Below are 25,586 nucleotides of genomic sequence, written 5' to 3'. Positions count from 1 at the left end.
TTGGGTAGGGGGAGAAAGGGGAGGAGAAACAAGGAGCAGGATTGACATGAGATAGGAAAGACCACGTGGACTGGGAGGAGGAACTCTGAAGTTCCACATGGAGAGAGAGGCAGGGCAAGTGAACAGCATACGCAAGTATTTGGGGATTCTGGGTAGGAAATAGCCCAGAGAGAAATGATAAAAGCATGGGATGGGGGCTGGGAGATAATGGGAGGAAATTTAGGGAGTTAATATCTGGCCAGCGCCCAGATACAATAAGGCTTATTCTAAAATACAACCAATGTCTGTGTCTTTTATTGATAGCAGGTTGGATAATACCACCATAATAATTACAGGGCTTAATAATAAACTTTATTAGCTATTATTTTTATATATTCTACAATAGGCTTCTGTAGTTCTTCTTCTGGATAACTGTTCTTCAAAGTATGTCAATCCAGGACATGTTTTTTGTTTTGTTTTTTTGTTATTTGGGTTTTCATTTTTGGTTTTTCTTAAAAGCTCACACTGAGAAAGGCTCAGGGCTACACTGGGATCCCAAACACCCAGTGTAGTTGTCAGCCTACTAATAAAGACTTTCTATTGGTTTAAGTTCATGTCCAAGCAGTCTTCTCTGGTGAATGCCCAACTACACTATTGAATTGTTTATGCTACATATGTAAACATTCTTAATGTATTTTATGCATCAGTCAGTTTCCTGTTGCTATAATAAAAGGTAAGAGGCCAACTAGCTTACAAAGAAAAGAGGTGTATTCAGCTCATGGTTTGGGAAGTTGACTGTTGAAACAGTATGCTGCCAATTCTATGATGACCTCATGGCAAATGTCAGTAAAACGGTGGAGCGGGTGAGAGGGAGCAAGCACATTAAAAGACAGTAAACAGTAAAGAAAGCGTTAGAATGCAGTTTCTGAGTGCTCAGGAACACAAGTGCCGCATTTCTTGCCTTTAATTGTCCCAGGTAATGTTTTTAAACTCATTAATCACCACTGATAAACTTACTAGACATCCTAGGAACTCCACTCACCCTGTTGTTTTGGTTTTTCAGATAGGGTCTCACTCTGTAGCCAGGGCTGGCTTTGAACTTAACAGCAATCCTTTTGTTTTCAGTCTCCCAAATGCTGAGGTTGTAGGAATGGGTCACCATGCACAGCCTGCCCATTTGTTTGTTTGTTTTCCTCTCCTCTTATTTTTAATTATGCACACAAAGTAATGAGTTTCATTGTGGAGTTTTATATATGCCAGGCTTTTGTTGATTTATCTCCCAGCATCTCTCTCCCACCACCTCCCACATCTCTCCTTCTGGACCCCTTCCCTCCCCAACTAGCCTTCCTCTCCTGTGACAGGCACTCTGGTACCCTCATTTCCCCAGCGCTCCCTTAAGACCCCCTCTTCCCACCTCTGAATATCAAATAGTATTCTTCATTCCCGGTGACCGGGCGGCCTTCCCATCATCCCCATGGTTGCACCATCTCTGTTCAGTGAGCTCTTCATGTCATTAAACAGAACTGTGAGAGCCATTGATCGATGTGCACTGTGCTTCCTTCCTTCCTTCTCCTTAGGTCCACAGCACCTGCACCATATGTCTGAAACTGGAGAGGGATGATCTGTGCTATGTTGGTGAAACTGTGTAACTAGAGGCCTGAGAGCGATGGCTGCCACAAGGTTCTGGAACCTAGATTTCCCAGAATGCTATTCAGTTGCTAAGCTGTGTGATTACCTCCTAACAACCAGGGAGGCGTTTCTTTGGAGGGAGACTGGGAGAAACTGGAGGAACACGGCTGTGCTCTTTTGAAGGCAGTAGACAGGCAGGTGTTTCCACCAGTAAAATCTCCTTAGTTTAAGTCCCAAGATTTAAGAAGATAACAAAAATTTAACTGAGACCCAATACGAGTTTGGAAGGGCATCAACAGACCTGAGTTCCTACCAACTGATTTATCTATCTTAAAAACTGCCCGCAGGTATAATTTTCTATTCATCATTATAATAATTTGCTAACACTTAGGTATGTTTACTTATGACCTTAAAAGTTTAAGGTATAATAAAACCAAGTAAGTTGCTTTAAGGAAAAAGAATATTATCTTTTAAAGTTAGTTACTTATTTTGAGGGTGTTATACTAACAACACTGTGCTACTCATAGAGACATTTACACTATTAGAACAATCACCAGCAAATTTAATGGCAATTACTGAGTTTATACCATGTAGCAGATGTGTGCACACAATAGGAGAACAAAGATGAAAAAAAACCAGGCTAGATCAAGGCATGCCTGATGAGTACTTGCTACTGGAAGGAACAGGGAAGAAGTGAAATGTTTAATAAGCAAAAAGCAGGGAGTGATGTGTGCTATGAAGAATGCTTTAAAGAAGAAAAAGGGCTCGAAAGTGACAGATGCTGGGGTGACAACAAAACTATTACAAGGAGGGGTTAGGATATCTTTTGGAGAAAGTATGTGCCCCGAAAACTTAATCCAGTAATGGAAGAAGCCACGGGAGCCGCTGTGCTGTGTGTTTTGAGCTGGAAGAGCAGGAGAGGAGCGCTCATGTTTCCAGGGATAGCTGTACAGGATGACCAGCTCACGTCGTTTGCAGCTGCACATGACTGGCTCACACCATTGCAGCTGCACAATACTGGCTCACACCATTGCAGCTGTGCATTACTGGTTGTGTTTTCTTTGTAGGCTCATGTTCTATGTATGTACTATTTTGAACTTAAGGCTATTCCTATTTTATGCAAATGGACAGGGCATTTTTCTGAGTAACATTAACTGTTCTTTTCAATCTTTCTCTTTGGAGGATTATATTTCCCTTATTCCAAATAAAATTCAACAATTTTCTAATATATGGATAGATTTGAGGGACTACAAGAAATTTTTCTTTTATAAGTATCTTTGAAAATCTACATATATAAAATAAGATATATGCACATATGTATATATGCGTGCGTGTGTGTGTGTGTGTGTGTGATTTACCTGGTAGAAAGAAAAAACTGACTCTTGAGTTTTGCCTGAATGTATGGGTGTGTGTGCTCATAGTGCTGTGGAAGCCAGACTTTAGTGACCTGAAGCTGGAGTTGTAGACAGTTTGAGCGCCCAGTGTAGGCCCCGGGAAATGAGTCTGGGTCCTCAGCAAGGGCAGCAAGCGCTCTTAACTGCTGAGTCATCTCCCCAGCTGCAGTTTCTGGAATGATGAATGCAAAGTGCAATTAAATTCCCCACACATACTCTTCTCATTTCCTTTCCAAAGCGATAGCACGGTGAGCATCACAAAGTAGAGCATAAACAGAACTCCACTATCTTCTCTCCGGAAAGCTCTTGGGGATGTCCAACAAATGAAGAAGTCTTAGACCGATTTTTATCATATAGAAATAGTAAGGTGAGATCTTTACCAAAAAAAAAAAAAAAAGAAAAAAGAAAAGAAAAAAAAGAAAAAAGCAACAATTCTTGGGTTTACAAATATCTTATTTTAATAGAAATTAGCACAAAATGAGGTTAAGTTCTAGACCACTCTCTATTGTTTGTGCTAACTTGATTGGACAGGCTGGAGCCAGAGCCCATGGGTGCTACTTTTGCAAGCCACAGTCACGGACACCAAAGTTGAGTTGGTCGTTTTTAGTATTTTGCTTCTCCAGCACTTGAGATATATGCTCCTGTGATGGGAAAATGACTTTGGTATGACCACGTGACATAGGGAACATAGTCTGGAAATTGTTTTCTATAGCATGCAGCAAATACCTCTGAAGTACTGGAAATGAATGTATTCTCTCTCCTCCCCCGCGCCCCATCACTCCCTCCTCCTCCTGCCCTTCCTCCCATTATGGTCCTATACGTTACTTGTTAACCAACTCATGGTTTGCATGTAGGAGTGGCCATGACATTGCTTATGGAATTCATCTATGATACACATCAGTCAGTTTAGCACTAATAAATATTCCTAGTATTGAGTTCAGCAAAAAGATTTACTTTATTGAAAGTAAATATCATTTCTGATTCTCCAGTAAAGATATTTATTAAATAATTAAGTAATTCATTTTATTAATTTCTTATTTTAAAAACTATGGTTGGGGCTGGAGCAATGGCACGGCAGCTAATCGCATGGGCTGTTCTTCCAGAGGACCCAGGTTCAGTTCCCAGCAATCACATGGTAGCTCACAGCTGTCTGTAATTACAGTCGCAGGGGATTGGATACCTTCTTCTCGAGCACAGCATGCACATGGGACACACACATACATGCAAGGAAAGCACCCATATACATAAAATGATAAATTTTAAAAAGTTTAATATATAATAAATATTTATTTAATATTTAAAAATATTCTTTTTATATTAAACTTGTCTTTTAAATATATGGAGAAAGTAGTTTAATTTTTTTCATTAGTTTACTTGCTAAAATAATTTGAAGTACATTTATTAATCAACCGCATTTCTAGAACTGTAAATTTATATTGGACTTTCAAAGAACATGGCCCTAATCTGTTTAAGTAGAACAAAGTACCAAAAGCAGGGCAGGTTATACACAACAGAAAGTAATTTCCTCATGAGTCCGGAGCCTGTGAGGTCTAAGGTGAGCGCAACAGCAGCTTTGCAGGCTGTGAGAGCTGACTCCCAGGCCTCTGGGCTGCATCTTCTCAGCACACGGATGGTAAGGTGGCTCCCTGGGGCCCTTTCTACAGGGCACTAGTCTCATTCTTCGAGAACTCCATCTTCCTGACCTGATTCCCTTCGGAAGGTTCTATCTCCTACTTATCGTGTTAATGATTAGACATTGACAAAATACTTTTATAGGGCACTAGAATTCCATGGATAGCTTGGATTTTGCAGAATTTTAGTGAGATGTCTGAAGAGAGTATTCGCACACTGTCTTCACTCTCTAAGGCTCTTCACACAGAACACGCCATCTGACCAACCTTCTCTAAGCAAGCACAGGCATTTCTTTAGGAAGAGCGAGACGAATCCCAGACGCCATGCAGGTTCTTCTGAAGAGAAGGCAGGAGGCTGCATCGTCTTCCGGTTTATCTGTTATACCCAAATCTCCTTGACAATTCCCCTTCAAACTTACCTAAGAGAACTCTTGTGGGACAGACAGATGCACTAAGGAGATAAGCTGAATATTCCTGCTGATATTGAAGTCAGTTCCAACAGATTATAGTTGAAGAAATGAGAACCTAGGAAATCAACTAGTATGTGTTGATCCCAATGCTCATTCCAAGGTTATTGCCCTTCCCCCACCCAGCTTGTATTCCTCTTCTGTACTGTGGATTAAAAATGACCTTGTTTGCTTGTTTGAACCTAAGGACCCACGTAGGAAGGCTAAGTGTAAAGTTTGATTATAGGCCTGCTGTGGGAGATACTCCTGATCCCAGTCCTCAGAAGGCTCAGGCCGGCCTGAGCTACAAAGTGAAGCTTTGTCTCAAAAATCAATCAAGTGGTAAAATATTAGAGCCTGACTACACACTTAGAATTAATCCTCTTTGTGATATTCCTAAAAAGTTAATAATGAAATATACTATTTGTTGTTCAGTCTTGATACTTTCTAAATTTAATATTTAAGTATACGTTGCCTAGCCTAGAGTAATTTTAGAATGTCATCCTAGCTTCGTTCTGTTGCTGTGACAAACACCATGGCCGAAAGCCACACAGTGGAAGGAAAGGTCGGTTTCAGCCTATAGCTTAGAGTCTGTCAACTGAGGAGAAGCCGGCCAGGAACTCAAGCAGAAACTTGGGGCCGGGAGGACTGCTTGCCATTACAAACAGCATTACCTCCAATCAAGGAACTCAGTCCATAGACAAAATAATCACAACAGACCAATGGAGGGCGCTGTCTACTTCTCCACTAACAGAAACAGTGTGCTGGCTAGGATTACATCAGCTTGACACAAGCTAGAGTTATCTGAGAGAAGGCAGCCTCAACCGAGATGTCTCCATAAGATCAGGCTGTAGGCAGGTCTGTAGGGTGTTTTCTTAATAAGCGATTGATGTGGGAGACCACAGTCAGAGTGGGTGGTGCCAGCCCTGGACAGGCGACCCTAGGATGTTTGAAAAAGCGCACTGAACAAGCCCGGAAGACCAAGCCTATAAGTAGAGTTCCTCCATGGCATCTTTTTCAGCTCCTGCCTCCAGCTTCTTTTCCTACTTGAGTTACTACATTGACGGTCCTCAGGAAGAAGTGCAGCCTGAGAGTTACAGAGACTGTGGACCAAGCGAGTGACCTGAGAGAGAGAGAGAGTTGTAAATTGAAATAAACCTTTTCCTCCCCAAGTTGTTTTTGGTAATGTTTTACTACAGTGATAGAAACCCAAAGACACTCATGTTTAGCTAGCTTTTTATACAGCCCAGGGCTATTTACCAGGGAATGGTACCACCCACAGTGGGCTGGGTCCATCTACAAATGTTAGCAATCATGATAATCCTCCCTAAATTTCCCATAATCCTCCCCAGACTGCCCAAAGGCTAGCAGGATCTGGGAAACCCCTCAATCGAGACTCCTTTTCTCAGGTAACTCTATGCTATGTCAAGCTGAGAGTTAAAGCTAACTAAACACACACACACACACACACACACACACACACACACACACACACACACTCCAAAATAAGATTCTTGAAATTCATCTGTTTTCTGGTAACTTATACACTCTAGAAATACACCCTGAAAAACTTGGACGGATTTATATAGTATAAAAGGATATCACTACGGACTGGTGGGATGACTCAGTGGGTAAGAATACTTGCTGTATGAGCCTAATCATCTGAGATAGATCCCTTCATCCAAGGCAGAAGGAAAGAGCCCACTTGTACTCTGATCTGCACGTACATACTACAGTGTGTACAAACCGACTCTCATACACACTGCTGCTGCTGTTGCGGTTGCTGCTGCTGCTGCTACTGCTACTACTAGTAATAGTAGTAAATAAATGGATAAATAAAGATGTCAATAAACTAGAAATACTCAACAACATCCTAAGTTCAAGTTCCATTAGTTGTACATGTCTGATACTACCTATTATTCTGATCAGGTAAAAAATAACAATAAAAATGTCTCTCGGCCAGCTCTGGTATGATGAATGAAGTTTCTATATAACAGAAAGTGTACAACATCTATAAAAATGTCTTTCTTAGATTTCAAGAGCAGTATGTCATTTAAAGTTGAATACATTTTTTTTAATGTGTGTGGGTGTTCTCCTTGGACGTCTGTCTGTGCACCACGTGCGTGAAGTGCCTGAAGAGTCCTGAAGAGGGTATCCGATTCCCAGGAACTGGAGTTATAGATGGTTTTGAGGCACAATGTGGGTGCTGGGAATCGAACCCTGGTCCTCTGGAAGAGCTCCCAGTGCTCTTAACCCCTAACCGATCTCTTCAGCTCCAAGAAAGTATGTCATTTTCAGAAGGTTTAAATAATTCTTTTGTATGTTCTGAATTCAGATGTTTCATCATTTAATTGTGAATTAACCAAGAACCATCCCATCTTAAAGTGCTAGACTCGTGATGTGTGATTGATGTTAATTAGTGACAGAGGCTCATTTACTACCACTGAATGCTGCAAACAACAGCTAATGTTATCTAGCTTGCCAGCCGAACATGCAGTGTCATTTTCCCATCCTTTTACTCTCTCTTAGGTATCATTATTCATTTGAAGGATACTATAAACTTGAACATCTAGATTTCTTAGGGATACAATATGAAAGTTTCTTGCATAAGGCTAGTTTAAGGTAAAGCTAATTTAATGTAGTATTTTTAAAGCCTAATTTAAATTTACTTCATGAAAATAAATAATTATTTCCTCATAAGACCACAATGATCTTAAATACAATTAAAAGTAGAATACAGTTCACTTTTTTTTTTAAGTACTTTTTTTCCCAAGGGAGCTTATGTTTCATTCAGACCTAGAGTATTTATAAAAGTTTGATTTGACAGCAAAACAACCTCCCATTGTTCTTCTTTGTTCATTTGTTTTTGTTTTCCTCGCATTTTTTTGACATGAGAAATAATTTAATGCAAAGATGGAGAATTTTTCAGAGACAAGTGAATGTCAAGTACCTCTTCTCAGGATGATTGACGTTCTGTGATTTCAGGGTGGCAGCTCATCTGTGAGTGCAGCCAATCAAGTTGGAGAGATCCCAAGAACTTTTGTGGCAACTGTGGAGAAGGGAAACCAACAGGCCATGAACCGGACCCTCAGATCCCCGACACCTTCTCTTCACTCAGAGTGCAAAGGCAGCCTGATGTCAAGAAACGACAGCTGCTTTGTAGTCAGGCACACACCTCATCCGAGAAGAGTCTGCCACATCAAAGGTAATGGGACACCAGATACTCAGTTATTTTCCTCCTCCATATACAACCTATAACTCTTACTTAAAATATTTAGGTATTGGTAAGGTCAGAGGCTTAGATACCTGAAGCCATGTCTTGGTGCCTATAGACATTTGTAGGTATCTTCTCTGCCAGACATTAGCCGATAGATTGCTTGTGTTGGGATAGGAGCCTGGGGAAATGGCCAAAGTACTCAGAGCCTGGGATGTCATTCAGCAACCTCAAGGTAGCATTGACCAATTGTCTTAACATATTTTAATATCTTAACTACCTTCACACCTGTATTAGTCAGGATTCTCTAGTGTAACAGAATTTACAGATTGAATCATCCATCTTTCTTTCATCTGTCTGTCTGTCTATCTATCTATCTATCTATCTATCTATCTATCTATCTAAAGGGAATTTATTAGAATGATTTATAGGCTATGGCACAGCTAATCTAACAATGGCTGTCTACCAATCTGTCCAAGAATCCAGTAATTGCTCGGCCTATAAGGCTGAGTGCTTCAGCTGCTCTCCAAAATATTCCAGAACCCTGAAGAAATGGATTTAAAGCCAGTAAAGGAATGGACTTGCTAGCAATGGCAGGATAAAGAAGGCAAAAAAGAGAGAGCTTCCTTCCTCCATGTCCTTTATATAGGCCTCCAGCAGAAGGTGTGGCCCAGACAAGAGGTGTCTTCCCACCTCAAAGATCCAGATGACAAGTGGATCTTCCCACTCCAAATGATGGAATTAAGGGGGAAAATCCCTCCCAGGTGTGCCCTACCATTTTTGAATTTTAGCTAATTCCAGGTGTAGTCAAGTTGACAAACAGGAACAGCCATCACAACACCCATGTCCAGATTTAAGCATAAGCCCAAGTGAAGCACATGCGTGTGCACATATATGTATATATAAATGTATATCTGCTGGTATGGAGCCCAGGGCCTGGCCTGTAATTTGTCTCTCCTTCCTCTCCTCCTCTCTTCTCTTCCCCTTTACCTGCCTCCCTTTTTACCTTTCCTTATTTTCACTTTCTGTAGCAAGCCCCTTGCAAATCAGACATTGGTAGTAGCTCCCCCTGTACTAAAAAATAAAAGCATATATGCTTTCTGCATGTATCGGAGTGGATTTCTCAAGATTACAAAGCACATGGAAACAAACAGAACTGTTGGTACTAGATACAGAGAACCAGTTAGTTCACCCCAGATGGGGTAACTGTGGGACACCTCCCACGAAAGCCACCTCAGCTGGTGGGTTAACCCTTAGCCTCTCGTGTCCTTCCCTAAGCCTCATTCCTACTACACCCACCTTGCCTCCTCAATAAGTGTGTTCAACAAACACTGACTTGGAGTGATTATTCAGGCAGAGCCTGGTCACAATAGTCCTGTGCTGTGGCTATGACATGGGAGGTGAAGGCAAAGGTGTCAACATAGAAAAGAGCATCAAAGAATTGAGTAGAAGGCAGGCATGACCTTACTGAGGAAGAAATACCTCAATAAGGTATAACAACCCCATATAGATGAAAACGAGTCATATTTCTGTTTTTTTTTTTAAAAAGGTGTAAACATTTTCATAATAAAAATGAACCATCTTTTAATATAAAGGGGTAGATCCTGGAAATTAAGAATTAGAAGGCTGCCAATCTTGTCCAAATATGAATATCCCTGCTATACAAAGGTAGCTAAGCAACCCTAGATGTGTGGCTGGAGAGAATGTTCAAGAAAAAAACAAAACAAACATTTTGGTAATCAGCTGGAATAAAGTACGGAGAAAGCAGATCCCACATGAACCTGGGCTGCTTCCTTTCACCACCTGAGGTTATCATGACAAGAACATGTGTTGCCTCTGGTGAAACAGGGAAGCTAAGGGGAGGAGCTGGAGCCATTTCCCTCAGCAGATGTTGAAAGGCCTCACAGATTAACCCGTGCTCTGGGTGTAGTAAATATACCAGCAAAACCAACAATCTTACTAAGATCACATTCTGGTTAAACATCGAATTCAATTCGGTGAGGCTGACTGCATTGTCATTCTCCATGAAACAACCACAAGAATCATACTTACAGTGTAAGTCTGGCTCTTTAGACATCCCGCTAAAATCCCCTAGAGGCATTCATGATAATATTGTCTTATCCTGTGATGTGGCTTCTGCCTCCTATGACTCATCCTGCCCATCTCCCACCCCTATATGCATGCGCCTTATTGGCTTACCCAGGTTCCCGGAAGATATGCCACACCCTTTGCAAGTTCTGACTCTTCACACATATTTTCTCTAGACAGAAAACTCCCTCATTAATTGCTATTTCTCATTTTTCAGATATTGGCTTAAACATCACTTCAAAAGACTTCCTAGGCCCCACATCCCCAGTCTAGACTGTCACATGATACTTTGGCAGAGTACCCTATAATTTCCTCAAGAGAAGTTTTCTTAAATTAGGTTCTCTGAGGACACTGATCTGGGAATGTGTGTCAAGAAGCCTTTATTTGGATGTGCTTTGTGGAACAACATCTACGAAGGAAATGCAGGAAGCAGAACTAAGCAAGACAGTGAGGGTAAAATGCCACAGGGATGTCACAGAGGCCACGAGGGAGAACGGGTCTAGGGTGGCCCCTTATAGGGTAAGGACTTCAGGCCTTTGCGACTTCCATCAGCCAGGTACCAGGTGCTGTCAGTGCTTTGTTGTGCAGTGAGAGCTCCCTTCAGCCAAAAGGAAATTTCCAGACAGAGAAGATATAGCCTGAGCCCTAAGGGCCAACCACTAATCCTCATGTCAGTGGGAGAGATGGCCTCTGCCTCAGTTCCTGCCTCTAGAACCCTTCCTTGAGCTCCTGCTCTGCCTGCCCTTCATGGTGCACTGCGATGTCTGAACAAATCCTTTCCCCATATGTTTTTGGTCATGGTGTTTTATTACAGCAACAGAAAAGTAAAGTAGAATATGCATTTTTCTTAATCATTTCTGTCATTTTAAACTTCCTAATTGTTAAAGGATAGTCATCCGCTAAGAAAGCAGTTGCCCTGGACAAAAAGAACAAACAAGACAGCAACAACACTCTCCCATTAAAGATTGGATATCAGTCAGAGACTAAGGGCCATGAGGTCAAAGCTTTTGCTCAGCTTTCAGACAAGGAAGCCTTTATAACGTCAAGGGCAGGCACTTGACTCCCTACCTTGGGCGTGGCTTCTCTTCCCTGCTGGAGGATGGGTCTTCTTCACAGCTGGGTGGAATTCCCCATCTCCTCAACAGCTGTCAGTCATGTAATGCCTCACTGGACTCTCAAACCACTGTCAGGCTGTTCTCATCTCTTTACACCTTTGAAAAGTAGATCTTTCCTAACTGTTGAATTGATGGAATCTGATTTTTTTTTCATATTTCTGTCTGATGTGAGGTTGCCAGGTGCGCACATTAATATGTGGATATGGAAAGAACCACTACCAAAAAAAAAAAAAAAAAAAAAAACAAAGTAGGAAGAGAGAGGGCTGTTCTGTGACGTTCCTCCAACACACATGATACACACACCACATGCTTTCTTTTTAAAAGCACAATTAAAAGAGAAATCAGGGGTTTCCATTGACATATTTGTGTGTAAGCTTGCCTATATTTAATTTGGCATGAATAATTTTTTTTTTTTACTGTGTACCTGGGCCTGTCACTACTCTAGTGTTTAAAGTATAATCTTAACATTTGATGGTGTCTTCAAAAAAATTCTCATTTCTATCTAGAGAGTTACTAGTAGTAAACTTTGAGGTACATAACCAAATAAAACAGCTGGTAGTGTCCTCCAGCCATTCAGTCAACCATCAAAGCTCATCCGCTTTCTGCCAGGCACTGGTACTGGCAACAGATGGTAAACAAAACTGGCAAAACCCCCATCCATGAGGCTCACTGCCTAGCGCAGCTCTGACAAGCAGATTACAAACAGACTTCATGAGACCATGGATACGTGCTGTGGGAGACGTAAACACGTTAGGGGCCAGTGAGTGCTGGGTGTTTTCTGAACAGGGTTGTTAGCAGACAAGCAAATGGTTATCCCTGTTCTTGCAGGCTTGAACAACATCCCAATCTGCACTGTCAATGATGACGATGTCCCTCTCAGACTGTTGTGTGGCGCCAGCCAGCAGAGCCTCTTAGAGAGCAATGAGATGCCATTAACCAAATTCAGCAACCCGCCCAGCACCGCAGCTCTGGATAGCCCTGTCCGAGGGCTATCGCCGGTGCAAAACAAAGTTCCGGCAAGGCCTCAGTCTGGTGAGTCCCTCTAAAGAAATGAAATGTGTTCTTAGGCCTCTTGCAAAAACTGGAGAGAAATCTGATTGTTTCAATAGCTGGAGCAACGTGTGAGATAGGTTATTCATCACAGACAATTTACATTCCCCTAACGAAATTCATAAGACACTATTGTTAACAAATTCTATTTGTTGTTGTTGTTGTTGTTGCTGCTGCTGCTGCTGCTGCTGCTACTGTTATTGTGTCCAGGCCAGGTTTGGTGTAGGCATGGTGTCCAGTCTTTAGAAAGTGTGATGACTGATTTCTAATGTCAGCTCTTGACTGGATTTGGAATAGCTGGTGACACATGTCTGACATGTTGAGGAGAGGGTCTCTGGAGAATGTGGCTAAGCAGGGAATGTGGATGGCAGCACGGCACACACTGGATGTCCCTGACTGAATAAAGAAAGAAAGAAGGCAGTGAAGCACTGTCGTCCACCCTCCCTGCATCCTGCCTCCACAGCTGTCTTACACTCCACTGCTAAGCCTTCCTGCAAGGGACTCGAACTGTGCACAGGAATACGTCTTCCCTCCTCTAATGTGCTTCTGTCAGGTCCTGGTGAAGAGAAAAGTAACTAGCTGAGAGACATCAGATATGAGTGCAGCCAGCACGGATTAAAAACAAAACAAAATGAAAACCAAAGGTGGGTCCAGTAAACACACGGGGATGGATATTTGTGTACACATCTCCCATGCTCACCGCCATAGAGCCATACCCTGATGACGTTGCCTCTGGTGCTCATCCAACTCTTATCTGTCCCTCTGGCCCACATGCAGTATCTGGCCTTTGGTGGTAGATGGTTAAATACATTAACAGATGCTTATGTCCTCCAAGCTCCCACTAGATTGGCCCATCAAACTGTTTCCATACGCAATGGCTTTCCTAGATCAATACACCAAAAGCATCCACACTCTTCCCACAAAACAGTCCAGAAGTGGAAAAGCAGCATGCTCGGTGTAAACTTTTGTTTCTAGATTCGCTTTGTTTTATATACATGGATGTTTTGCCTGCATAGATTTGTGTGCATCACCTGTGTGCCTGGTGCCCAGGGTTGAAAAGAAAGCATCCAATTCCCTGGTACTGGAATTACAGATGGTTGTGAGCCACTACTGCATGCTGGAACTGAACCTAGGTCCTCTGCGAGAGAATCCAGGGCTCTTACCACCCAGCCATCACCTCTCTAGCCCCCAACACTGCTTTATCACCGCAGTGACCTCACTGCCTTGGTACTAATGTCTGTCCTAGTTTACTTGTGTTGCTGTGACTAAATACTCTGAGGAAAGGCAGCTTAGCGGAGAAAGGGTTTGTTTCAGGTCACAATTCTTGGTTATAGTCCATCACTGTGGAGAAGCTGGAGGGGAAGAGAGTGAGATGGCTGGTCACATGACAGCTACAGCCAAGTGCAGAGAGAAAACATGGCTGTGCTCAGTTAGCCTTCTTTAATGTGATAGAGTTCAGTGACCAAACCAGGGATTGGCTCGGCTCACTTTCAAGCTGTGTTTTCCACGTCAACTACAACAGTCAAGACAATCCCTCACAGACACATTCACAGGCCAACCTGATCGATCCAGGGAATTCCACGTTGAGCTTCTCCTCAGTGATTGTAGGTTGCGCAAGGCTGCCACTCTGATTTCTAGACCTCAAAGACAAAAGTTTATACCCTAGATCTTCCAAGTCCTACACACGCTCAGTTCTTTATATTACCTAATTTTAAAAAAGAGTAGTTTTTTTTTTTTTCCGGCAAGGGAGCACTGATTTAACCTAGTCACCAGCCAGGACACTGCATTCATGACCTGAACAGATTCACCAGTCACAAGACTGTTTGTTGCCTGAACTTGGTCACCAACCAGAACGATGTTCATTACCAGAAGTAACCACTTCTCTTCAGACAGAAATGATAGATTTTGTTACTATGGAGATTATGCACAACGCCTTTATTTTAAAATGGTGCAAAAGTATGGCTTTGCTTAGAGAAGACATATCTTCATGTCAGCAGGAAGGAAGCCAAGCAAAGGTGTGGACAATTTCGGGCTGAGATGGATTTAGTTAGACCACAGATGAATGACAGGGTTAAAAGGATGAGAAGCAAATAAAACAAAGAACACAAATACAGCCCAGTGCAAATCTTCTGTCTTTGGGGCAAACAAAGCATGCAAACTGTCTACTATATATAAGTGACAGGTGCATGGATAAGGAACACACAGTAAGAGTCTACTCCTACAATCAGTTTAACTGAATCAAGAAAGGTTGGAGTAGCCAGGACTTTTGGTAGAGACCTGTAATCCTAGTCACGTGGGAAGCTGAGTCAGGCAGCTAGTCTGGGTAGCAGTGTGAGAATGAGATGGGAGAAAGGGAAGAGATAGAGGGAGGGAGGGAGGGAGGGAGGGAGGAAGAGAAGGAGGAAGAGAGGGAGGGAGGGAGAGAGGGAGGAAGGGAGGGAGGGAGGGAGGGAGGAAGAGAAGGAGGGAGAGAGGGAGGGAGGGGGGAGGAAGAGAAGGAGGAAGAGAGGGAGGGAGTGAGAGAGGGAGGGAGGGAGGGAGGAAGAGAAGGAGGGAGAGAGGGAGGGAGGGAGAGAGGGAGGGAGGGAGGGAGGGAGGGAGGAAGAGAAGGAGGGAGAGAGGGAGGGAGGGAGAGAGGAAGAGAAGGAGGAAGAGAGGGAGGGAGGGAGAGAGGGAGGGAGGGAGGGAGGAAGAAAAGGAGGAAGAGAGGGAGGGAGGGAGGGAGGAAGAGAAGGAGGAAGAGAGGGAGGGAGGGAGGGAGGAAGAGAAGGAGGAAGAGAGGGAGGGAGGGAGAGAGGGAGGGAGGGAGGGAGGGAGGGAGGAAGAGAAGGAGGAAGAGAGGGAGGGAGGGAGGGAGGAAGAGAAGGAGGAAGAGAGGGAGGGAGGGAGAGAGGGAGGGAGGGAGGGAGGGAGGGAGGAAGAGAAGGAGGAAGAGAGGGAGGGAGGGAGAGGGAGGGAGGGAGAGAGGGAGGGAGGGAGGGAGGGAGGGAGGAAGAGAAGGAGGAAGAGAGGGAGGGAGGGAGGGAGGAAGAGAAGGAGGAAGAGAGGGAGGGAGGGAGAGAGGGAGGGAGGGAGGGAGGGAGGGAGGAAGAGAAGGAGGAAGAGAGGGAGGGAGGGAGGGAGGGAGGGAGAGAGGGAGGGAGGGAGGGAGGGAGGGAGGAAGAGAAGGAGGGAGAGAGGGAGGGAGGGAGGGAGGAGAAGGAGGAGGAAGAGAGGGAGGGAGGGAGGGAGGGAGGGAGAGAGGGAGGGAGGGAGGGAGGGAGGAAGAGAAGGGTGGAGAGAGGGAGGGAGGGAGGGAGGAAGAGAAGGAGGGAGGGAGGGAGGGAGGAAGAGAAGGAGGAAGAGAGGGAGGGAGGGAGAGGGAGGGAGGGAGAGAGGGAGGGAGGGAGGGAGGGAGGGAGGAAGAGAAGGAGGAAGAGAGGGAGGGAGGGAGGGAGGAAGAGAAGGAGGAAGAGAGGGAGGGAGGAGAGAGGGAGGGAGGGAGGGAGGGGAGGGAAGAGAAGGAGGAAGAGAGGGAGGGAGGGAGGGAGGGAGGGAGAGAGGGAGGGAGGGAGGGAGGGAGGGAGGAAGAGAAGGAGGAAGAGAGGGAGGGAGGGAGGGAGGGAGGGAGAGAGGGAGGGAGGGAGGGAGGGAGGAAGAGAAGGGTGGAGAGAGGGAGGGAGGGAGGGAGGAAGAGAAGGAGGGAGGGAGGGAGGGAGGGAGGTTAGTTCGCAACATGTTTCCATCTTCTCATGCTGGGAATGGACTCAGTATTTTTTAAAAACATAAATATGCGTGTATAATGTTACTATACACAGTTTTCATCACAAGTTTCCTCATATGCACACATATGCCAGAGCTAAGTTTAACTTAAGTTTGGGTAGACTAGGCTGTTTCAGCAACCAATACATAAAGCATAGATGGAAAATGCTTTGATTTAATTTAACTATATTTCCCCAATTTCTTTCAGAGCCATGCAGAAAAGCCAACGAGTGCTTCAAAACCTCCAGTGACAACCCCTTAGTGATTAAGGTAAAGGGGCTGTTACTGCAGCTTTGGCTTCCAGCATGTGTTCCTCTGTATAGGCCTTCCTAGAGGCCTTTTTCACACTGTGTTTATAGCTTTATGAATATATAGCTAATATTACATAAAATGTTTACATCCCAAATACACCATCTGATGGATCTGGACAAGTACACATATACCCTCCTGGGAAGTAGCACCCAAAACAGGAGGATGCACACGTCTCCCAGCTCCATGGGTTCCCTCCTGTGTTCAGGCTGTTTCCCTACCTGCCCGTTACAGCACCATTGGCTTCCGGTGGATCCTGAGAGGGGGAAGCAGAGACAGGAACTGCCAGGGGTAAAAGAGGGTGGTTGTGAGTGCTGTCAGAAACTGACTTCTTGGGAGACAGCGTCAGCGAGACAGCTTATTTAATTGGGGGGGAAACAAAGAGCACTTAAATCCTTGGGGGTGGGTAGGGGCTTTCTGGGGGTAGAGGGTACTGAGGATGCCTCAATTCCAGGTGCTGCTGGACATGACCTTATCAAGAAAGAGAAAGTGTAACCTGCCTACCAGGCTATGACCTCCTCCAAGGGGCTGAAGGTGTGGCACCAGGACACACGTGCCCAGGGCGGGGTAGGGATTGAACCTACTCCTGCTGATCTCAGGACAAGATTTCTGGGGTTTGGACACACCTCGATCCCACTCTAGCTCTGGGCATGCTTCCCCCGGTCCCACAGCTCCCAGGGTCCCTCGTTCATGAACCCGGTCCTCCCAAAGACAAATGCTGATCCACTAAAGTGGCAGAGGCTTTTTCACTTTTATGTAAGTGAGAGCACACGCAATTCTCTTTCAATATCAAGCTTCACTCAGCAGGCGTATTCTAAGATCTATCCAAGTTGCTATATTGATTCTTGTCAATGCCAAGATGTTCAGGATTCGGTTGTCTCACGGGTTGAAGTCACCTGTTGAAGGGCATTTGGGTCATGTCCATCTTTTGGCAAACCTAACATAAGCACCCACACACAGTCTTTGTATGCACACTTGCTCCCCTCCTGGTCAGTACCTGCAAATACAATAACTGACTCTTAGACAGTTTTGTGCCTACATCTTGAAGTACAGCCAAGTTGTTTTCTGCTTTCTGTTTTTTCCACTTCCTCCCTCGACACAGTCTGACTGGCTTTAGGTTTTAGCTAATTGAAGTGAAGTGTAGTTTCAGTTTGTCATCCCAGTCCAGGCTGACTCATTTCCTCATTAACTTGGTGTGTTGGTCAGTATCAGCCATGGCTGATGGTGGTTAAAACCCTTTCCTGGAACAGGCAGTGTGAGAACCAAGGCTTTTGTAGCTCGTTTGGACACAAAGCCCTCATCTTTTGTTGTTGCCGTTGCTTAGATGGAAGACTATATTTCCAGCTCACCCCACAACTGGCCTTTCTATTTCTTCCTCAACTAATAAAGAGGAAAAAATAATAATAGCTCCTAATTCTAAATCTCCAGCTCTTAGCAGAACAAGGAAGCACAGCTCACATAATCAAGTCTCTTCATAGACAAAACAGGAATCTTCACGCCTTCCTGGTGATAAGGGCGCCCTTCCCCACTCAACACGTGCCTCATGTGTAGGAGCTGATCACTGCCTGCAACAGCAATATACAAGAACATTTCACGTTCAACATTTAAACTATTATCTTGAGTTTCATCCGGGGCCTTAAATGATCTCAGCCAAAGGTAGTAATATGTCAGCCTCTGCTTTGCCTCCAAACACAAATGTTTGGTGGAGTTTAAAGGACACTTAAAATTATTAACATCACTTTGCTTTTGTGGTTATCTTATTAAAGAAAAAAATGTTTCTCTGGCCTGTGAGAGGAGTCTAAGTGTAAAGGTACCTGCTGCCAAGCCTGACTGACCTGGGATAAAGATCCAGGATCCATGGGCAAGCACTGAACGTTCTCCTGCAACAACATATGCAGTGTGTCATGCTTGTGTGCAAGCAAACTCTCAAATACACACACACACACACACACACACACACACACACAGCTAAGTAAATGTACTTTAAAACTTTTAAACAAAGCTAAAAGCTTCTTATTAGCTTTGCATTTAAATTACATAGAAGTGTAAAACTGTATGCCAATCATACTATTCTTTGACTTAGGATGAGTTTAAAGCTAAAGAGTCACTGCTGCCTCCAAGGATGTGCTCTGCTCCTGCCTGCCGGTACTCAGAAGTGATGAGTACCAAGACCGATGAGGATAAAAACACAGTGTGCATACCAAACTATCTGGACCAGGAGATAAAAGTAAGAGGCAAGGTTATTAAATCCGTAACTTGGAAGCAGCATGAACACACACACACACACACACACACACACACACACACACACACACACACACAGGAGGAGACTGAGTGGCAGTGTCACAGGTATATGATACTGGGTACAAAATGCTGGATTCTCTCAGGGCAGCCTCCATCGTAAACCACCACAGAAATGGGAAGAATATATGAATAAGCTGCTTTTAGGTATTTGGCTTCATGACAGTGAAACTAGGGTAATTACTACATTCAGCCTAAAAAACCGAGTAGGTGGGGAGAATAACTGAGGGAGACACCCAAAGTCAACCTTTGGCTTCCACACGCATGTGTGTATATGTGCACACATGCCTGCACACACACACACACACACACACACACACACACACACACAATACATATACATAAATATTAACAAATTTAAATACTTTTTTTCTAATAAAATCTATGCAAATTAAAGTAGATATAACATATAAACAAGCCTTACTGATCTATGGTAATATATTGAGTATTCTAATATTTGTATAACTGGAATCTCAGAAATAGTAAAAATTAGAGCATTCAAATTATGGGGAGAAGCTGGGCAGTGGCGTATGCCTGCAATCACAGCACTCTGAGAGGCAGAGACAGGTGGATCTCTGAGTTCGAGGCCAGCCTGGTCTACAAAGCAAATCCAGGATAGCCAAGGCTACAGAGAAACCCTGTGAGAACCCCTTCCCAGAACCCCAAGTGTGGTTTCATATTGACTGAAGGGATTTAGATCCCAGTCTCAGTGTGCCCAACATTGTATTCAAAGACTACAGCACCATCCGGCTCACGCCACATCCTTCTTAGCCACACTACGAAGAAAGCAGCCAGACGAACAACTTCTGTGACTGGTAAATTCCTGTTGGAACCACCTCACCCCTCTCCTGAAACTAAGTTGCTCCTATTAGAATGTTAGGATATTAGAACCAAACAGACACAGCATGACAAGAAGCATCACTTGTACTGGCAATGTTTTCACTGACTCCCCTTTGCACTGTCTGAAATGTGGCTCTCCAACAAGACTCCAAATGGCCCAAGTATCATGTACACAGAGTACATCTCCCATTTAGGGAGATGAGATTCTAAAGAAAGAGAAGGAAACCTGGTACTATCACTTCCTCACTGTGTGCCTCTGATGTTCCCTGTCAGATCCTGGCAAAGCTCTGTGACATTTTACACACCGACTCTCTGGCAGAGGTTCTGCAGTGGCTGCTGCACACAAGTAACAAAGGTGAGGTTAAGAGGAGCATTTGCAGGAACCGACCTTGGGATGACAAATATGCCAAATTGGAGTTTTCTTCCTGGGGCTTTCAAATAAATTTGCAAAAAAAAATTATTTGCCCAGAGTTCCTGTGAGCCTGAATACCTACCAGGTGCATGCTGGCCATCCAGGTAATCAGTGTAGTGAGTCTCAAACTGAATACGAAGCGTGCATACAGCTGGTCTCCGCATTTCCTCCATGTTGTGTGAAATGGCCCTCCCTGAGCATATCCTCTGGCCTGCTGAGGAATCTGAACACAGGCTTGTTTCCTTCCTCTGCTGTGGATGGGGGCAGCATGGCCTTCCATGTTTCAGACTCCTAATAACTATGAGGACTTGATCTTAGCTAATGATGCAGCTGCTCCTGGCCTCCTTTGGGCTGTCCCTGGCATGTGTCATGAAAACACCATTCTCTCTTAAGCAGGGCAATCCAGACAGCACTCAGCAGCTAGCCTCAAACTAGCTGATAATCAGCCTGAGCCCACACCTCCTACTTGGGCCCCAAGAGTCAGCTTTTGAAACAAGTTCCCAGTTGATGCTAGTGAGTGATACTGGTCTGGGGGACATGCTCTGAGAATGGAGAACAGTTTGGAAGAACAGTGCTTTGCTACAGAGTTCAAGACTACCTTTTAATTGGAGACAATTTTCTATTTCTGCAGGGGGTGGGAAGGAGCGGCTTTTTAAAATCAGGTGATATCTGATAAATTCTCCAAGCAATAACTCCTTTTTAAAATGTGCATGTGGGGACATTTGTGTGTCTGTGAGAGGAGGGTGAGGGCCTTGCGCATCCATGCATAATGCCCAGTGGCCCAGCGAGAGGTAGGGAGGGAGGATGAAATGACAATGACATAATGAAGCCCATTGCTAACTTAAAAAGGAACAAGCCTGCACTTCTAGTCAATGTGACAACAGTGACTTTCATGCTCTTCAACCTCTCTTTCCCCCAAAGCAGAAAAGGAGTGGGTATCGTCTTTGATTCATTCTGAACTGGCGGAGATAAACCTGTTGGCCAGCCGCAGAGGCAACCTCCAGGCTGCAGCAGCAGCAGCAGCAGCAGCGGAGCCCAGGAAGCTGCCCACAGCTAAGAAACCCACCACAACCAAAGCGCAAAATCCACCTGCCAGACGGAGGGGGCTGACTGGGTCTCGAGAAGGACGTCAGGCACCCAGGTGATCAAATGCAGATGCCACCCAGGGGACCCTGGAACACACTCTCTCTTGTTTTCTCTTTCAACTGCTGAGGTTTTAAGTCTCGGGTCCTTCTAGTAAGTGACTACACATACGTAATTGTTTTCTTTCATTTTCACCCGTGATAGCAAAGTTGTCCTTAGTTCCACTGTTCAGTACATTTTGGCAGAGGCTGCGTTCTTCAGCTACGAACCTTTTTCTTTTGAGGAAAATTCTTTTTCACTAATGGCAAAGTAAGACTAGACATGTAGAAATTTAGGGGGGGGGAAGTATGGCTTTTAAAAGTATTTTTTAAGGTCATTTTTAAATGTGGTGTGTGTGTGGTGTGTGTGTGTGTGTGTGTGTGTGTGTGTGTGTGTGTGTGTGTGTGTATGCGCGCGCGCATGTGTGCAGAAGTGCTGTGACCAAAGAGGCCAGAAGAGTTGGATTCCCCTATACCTAAGTCACAGAAGAAGCTTTCGAGCCTCTTGGTGAAGGTGCTGAGAACCAAACTTCGGTCCTCTATAAGAGCTGTAGGTTTTCTTAACCACTGAACCATCTTTCCAGCCCCAAGGGCTTTAAAGGGGTTTAAACATGCAAACCATAACAGAAACTGAAACTATTATTAGTCTTATGCATAGTTTGTTAAACACTACTATTATCCAAGAATGGATTTTACTGTAAAGCAATGAAGACAAAAATAAGTCACATCAATGGATTTTCACTGATATATTCCTGGGAAGTTCCAAAGAGAAAAAAAATAATTACTAAGCCATTTGGAAGCTTTTTTTAGATTTCTTAAGGCACAACATCTGTAATCTCAGCTCTGTGGAGACTGAAGCAAGAGTTTTGACTACAAAAAAATACAAACAAAACAAAACAAAAACAAAAACAAAAAAAACAAAAAAAAGAGTTTTGACTACTTCAAGCTATCCTGGACTACATAGCAAGACTCTGCCTCAAAAACAACACAAATAACAAACAAAGGAAACATGCATCTATTTATGTTGAAGAAAAATGGGTTAGGCTGGTAGAGAACATTTTGTTGGTTTATAATTAAAAGTTGGGTTAGATGTAAAGTCTCAGAAAGAATACGATGAAAACAATATGTTACTTTCAAGAGGGTTCACTCTACCTTGTCTGCACCATTAAGTCCTCATGCAGTCGGAAAGGAGGACACCGTAAGGGCTGACCTCCTTCAGGGAGTGGCTTATGACAGTCCTGTTAGACATTTGCTCAAAGCAATTTGTCGCTGGCAAGTAATTTAAAGCAAGCGTTGGGATAGCATGTTTAAGATCAATGCCATTAGCTTGCTGACGCAATAGTCTATTGCTCTCTCTCAATTCTCTCTCTCTCTCTTTTTTTTTTTCAATTGATTTAGAATGTCAAGTCAAGGATCCGAAAGAAGTAAGGCGGTATCGCAAGGTTAAGTACAATTTGTGCTGATTGCAGATGGTATAAGAAATCAGTAGGTGCTGAAGATCTTTGCTTTTAAAGGAAACCCAGTTTCCCTTTAAAGCTTAATCGTGGTTTTCAGCTCCACTCTTCAGAAACGTTATCTGTCCAAATTTTGCATAAGATAAATCTGATAAAAATGTGTCCTAGGGGACAAAACAACAACAACAAAACTCTGAAAACACAGTCAGATGGTAGGTGCTGCAAGTGGTCACACTCACTCACTGAACAGGACTGCTGAGCCACACAGACACAGGGACTTCACAGTGAACTCTACGCAGTTTAACTGTCATGGACCTAAATGCTTTCACCATAAAGAAAATCGAGGAGACCAGAGAAAAGAATACAACTGCAGCAATCCCAGACAGGTACCCCTCAAGGCAGCTGAAAGACAGTGCACAGTCAGAAGCCCTGTACCAGCCTACGGTTTAGACCAGGGAGACGCGATAGTCTTAGAAAGCTCTCCTTTGGTCCTCAACAGTCCAACAGGCTCTCTGGAAGCTGACAACAGAGCAACTGTCAAGTATATTCACAGGCCTCAAATTTAAAACTCTGACTTGTTTTTCCACCTTTCCTTTCACCGGGAATGTGAGGTTCATCGAGTAGAATTGCTTAGGGTCCCTCTAGACCCTGTCACTTTCCCATGAAGTTCACCAAATCCCAAAGTGGCTCTACAAGCGAACAAATGCAGCTAGTGTTAGAAAGCCAACCCCGCCTCTTGCTCGAGGGCGGGCCCTTTCCTCCTGGTCTCTTCTATCAGATTCTCACTCGGGGATCAGGGGATCATGGTGGTTTCTAGTCAACTGTAAGTCTCCCTCACGGCCCACACACAGATCTACCCTGCCGAGACACACAGACGTTTAGTTAAGACTCTATGTGCTCGCTGCTTCAGAATCTCCAAACCTTTTCTAGGCTAGCTGTGACCGTTTCACTTGTCGGGATAACAGGTCTTTATCTCACTGGTCTAGTCACTCAACACGCTTACACACCACCAACTCTAAATTATTCCCACCAACACCTCTAAGAGTGAGAAAACAGATCATGTATGTTAGCACAAAATGTCATTGAAGGTGAGCATGGTAAAAATGAATAGATTACTATGACTCTGTTTTTCCTCTAATTTTCATGCTTGTTTTGTTTTTCAAACATTTATTTAATTTATTATACATACAATGTTCTGCCTGCATGTGTGTCTGCCCGCCAGAAGAGGGCACTGGATCTCATTATAGATGGTTCTGAGCCACCATGTGGTTGCTGGGAATTGAACTCTCTGGAAGAGCAGCCAGTGCTCTTAACCTCTGAGCCATCTCTCCAGCTCCCTTGTTTTGTTTTGTTTTGTTTTGTTTTGTTTTGTTTTGTTTTGTGTTTTAACCCCATACCACTCAATAATACAAGGCAGAAGCTGTGTTCAGTCTTTTTTTTTTTTTTTCAGTCTTTTGATTATGGTCTTATTTAGATTTTTTTTTTCCTATTTCAGGGGCTGAGACCCCATTGTTTCTAAGAAGAAACAAGATGAATATACCTGTTACAGAATATTTCAGCAATGTGAAGTCTCCTGTCTGGTCCCACACTGCAGACAGTGGGTCAGCCAAACCAGTGTCAGCAAGGAGTGTGCAAGGGTACAGCCCTCAAGGAGCATTCCATCCTTTAACACCTCAGAGTTAGAAAGGAACACTCGTCAGTCCTTTCACAAAGACGAGCTTCACACCAACAGAGCACCAAAGTCGTTTTGAATATAACCAAACGCTCCTCGATATGGTAGCGTGTCTAAGTCTTAAAAACACGTGTATATAATGCTAGAAATAAATATTGATGAAGACTATCTTTATCTGTAGTGAGTTTTAATCCACGTAAAAGATGTATGGTAATAGAATGCTCTTTCCTGTCCTGTCCTGTGCTGTGCTAATAGGATTAGTACCTAAGCACAGGGCCAACACCTGAAAACCATCCATAATTAGAATAGAGTGCTGAAGCTTGAGAATTTGAACCAATTTTGGCAATCTACAGCATTTCCATGTTTGGAGACTACTATGGAAAAATTCTCATCTCCCCTCCAAGAAAAAAAAAATATAAAAATTTTCTTTAATTAGGGGCCAGGAAGGAGTTTATTTCCACTCAGTGTTAAAGGTGGGTGTTAGTAACACAATATTGATTTTTTAAAAAATTAACTACTGTTGGGCCACAACTATTATTCTTTTAGTATATGGTGAAGACCAGCTTTGACACCACAGGGAAACTGAGGTGGGGGGCATAGAGTTGGCAGCTGTCCACCCCACAGTCTTTTCTGAGGGTTCAAAGTTTGAGTCTCCAGGCCAGAACTGACTGTAACCATCAGAGGTTGCCAGTGACTGGAAAAAAGGAAATAAGAAAAAAGCTCGCTCTCTCTCTCTGTCTCTCTGCCTCTCTGTCTCTGTCTCTGTCTCTGTCTCTCTGTCTCTCTCTCTCTCTCTCACACACACACACACACGATAGCTGAAAGAGTTCAAGCATTATTGTGCCAGTGTTACTGCCTAGTAAGGGGCTGGAAGCCTCCTTAAGAGTTTTCATACAACTCATGTACTAGGAAGAATATAAAGGCCACAGGGACAAGAAACCGTGCGATACTCCATAACAGCATGAGGTCCTCAGGACATGTAATCCTCAGGGCTCTGCCTCCCTGAGGCCGACCTGTCATGGCTGCGCTCACTGGTGGGCCACATTCCGTGAGTTCTAAAGCCTTTGGTTCCCCTAGCTCGGGCCTCGACAAGTATAAGGCTGTAACATGTTGTGGTTCCACCATAACAGAGTTTCTCAAGTTCATACTCAGAGGAAACCTTTGCATTGCTTATTGACAGGCTCAGGATC

The 25,586-nt window shown here is 43.9% G+C and overlaps 2 protein-coding genes across 5 annotated transcripts in view; one reads left to right on the top strand and one right to left on the bottom strand.

Annotated features, from left to right (window-relative positions):
* The first annotated feature begins 1,707 nt into the window (after nucleotides 1-1,707).
* Nucleotides 1,708-24,744, top strand: LOC311583697 (uncharacterized protein C4orf17). Of its 2 annotated transcripts, none has more exons than XM_084757479.1 (9): nucleotides 1,708-1,802; nucleotides 8,065-8,284; nucleotides 12,325-12,528; nucleotides 16,496-16,557; nucleotides 18,680-18,823; nucleotides 20,011-20,092; nucleotides 21,074-21,290; nucleotides 22,669-22,712; nucleotides 24,220-24,744. In XM_084757479.1, the coding sequence occupies exons 2-9, from the start codon at nucleotides 8,155-8,157 to the stop codon at nucleotides 24,405-24,407; spliced, it is 1,071 nt and encodes a 356-aa protein (XP_084613605.1). In that variant the 5' UTR covers nucleotides 1,708-1,802; nucleotides 8,065-8,154; the 3' UTR covers nucleotides 24,408-24,744. The 2 variants fall into 2 exon arrangements, with proteins under 2 accessions (XP_084613605.1, XP_084613604.1); XM_084757478.1 differs by having other exon boundaries at nucleotides 1,722-1,955; nucleotides 24,220-24,581.
* Nucleotides 4,353-25,586, bottom strand: part of TRMT10A (tRNA methyltransferase 10A) — a gene marked incomplete at its 5' end in the record, with an annotated part of 32,776 nt that continues 11,542 nt past the window's right edge. The window contains 3 exons of one of the 3 annotated variants that reach the window (XR_014774640.1): nucleotides 4,353-6,202; nucleotides 8,030-8,128; nucleotides 18,432-18,476. Coding sequence is in view for 2 of the 3 variants with exons in the window: in XM_084757481.1 (XP_084613607.1) it covers nucleotides 17,534-17,593; nucleotides 18,055-18,161; nucleotides 18,432-18,476 (212 nt within the window). Of the gene's footprint in view, nucleotides 6,203-8,029; nucleotides 8,129-16,578; nucleotides 17,594-18,054; nucleotides 18,162-18,431; nucleotides 18,477-25,586 lie in introns of those variants that run through there. The other 2 variants (XM_084757481.1, XM_084757482.1) reach the window with 2 other exon arrangements.

The sequence above is a fragment of the Acomys minous genome (genome assembly GCF_964271855.1).
Source record: "Acomys minous genome assembly, chromosome: 14".
Taxonomy (NCBI): Eukaryota; Metazoa; Chordata; class Mammalia; order Rodentia; family Muridae; genus Acomys; species Acomys minous.
This window is presented reverse-complemented; position numbering and strand designations above follow the sequence as displayed.

Excerpts from the sequence above, each read along its gene's own strand:
- LOC311583697 (XM_084757479.1), top strand. The coding sequence starts at position 8,155 with ATGAACCGGACCCTCAGATCCCCGACACCTTCTCTTCACTCAGAGTGC. Across the intron at positions 16,558-18,679 it reads ACAACCCCTTAGTGATTAAG|GATGAGTTTAAAGCTAAAGA; the intron begins GTAAAGGGGCTG and ends TCTTTGACTTAG. Across the intron at positions 20,093-21,073 it reads GCTGCACACAAGTAACAAAG|AAAAGGAGTGGGTATCGTCT; the intron begins GTGAGGTTAAGA and ends CCCCCAAAGCAG.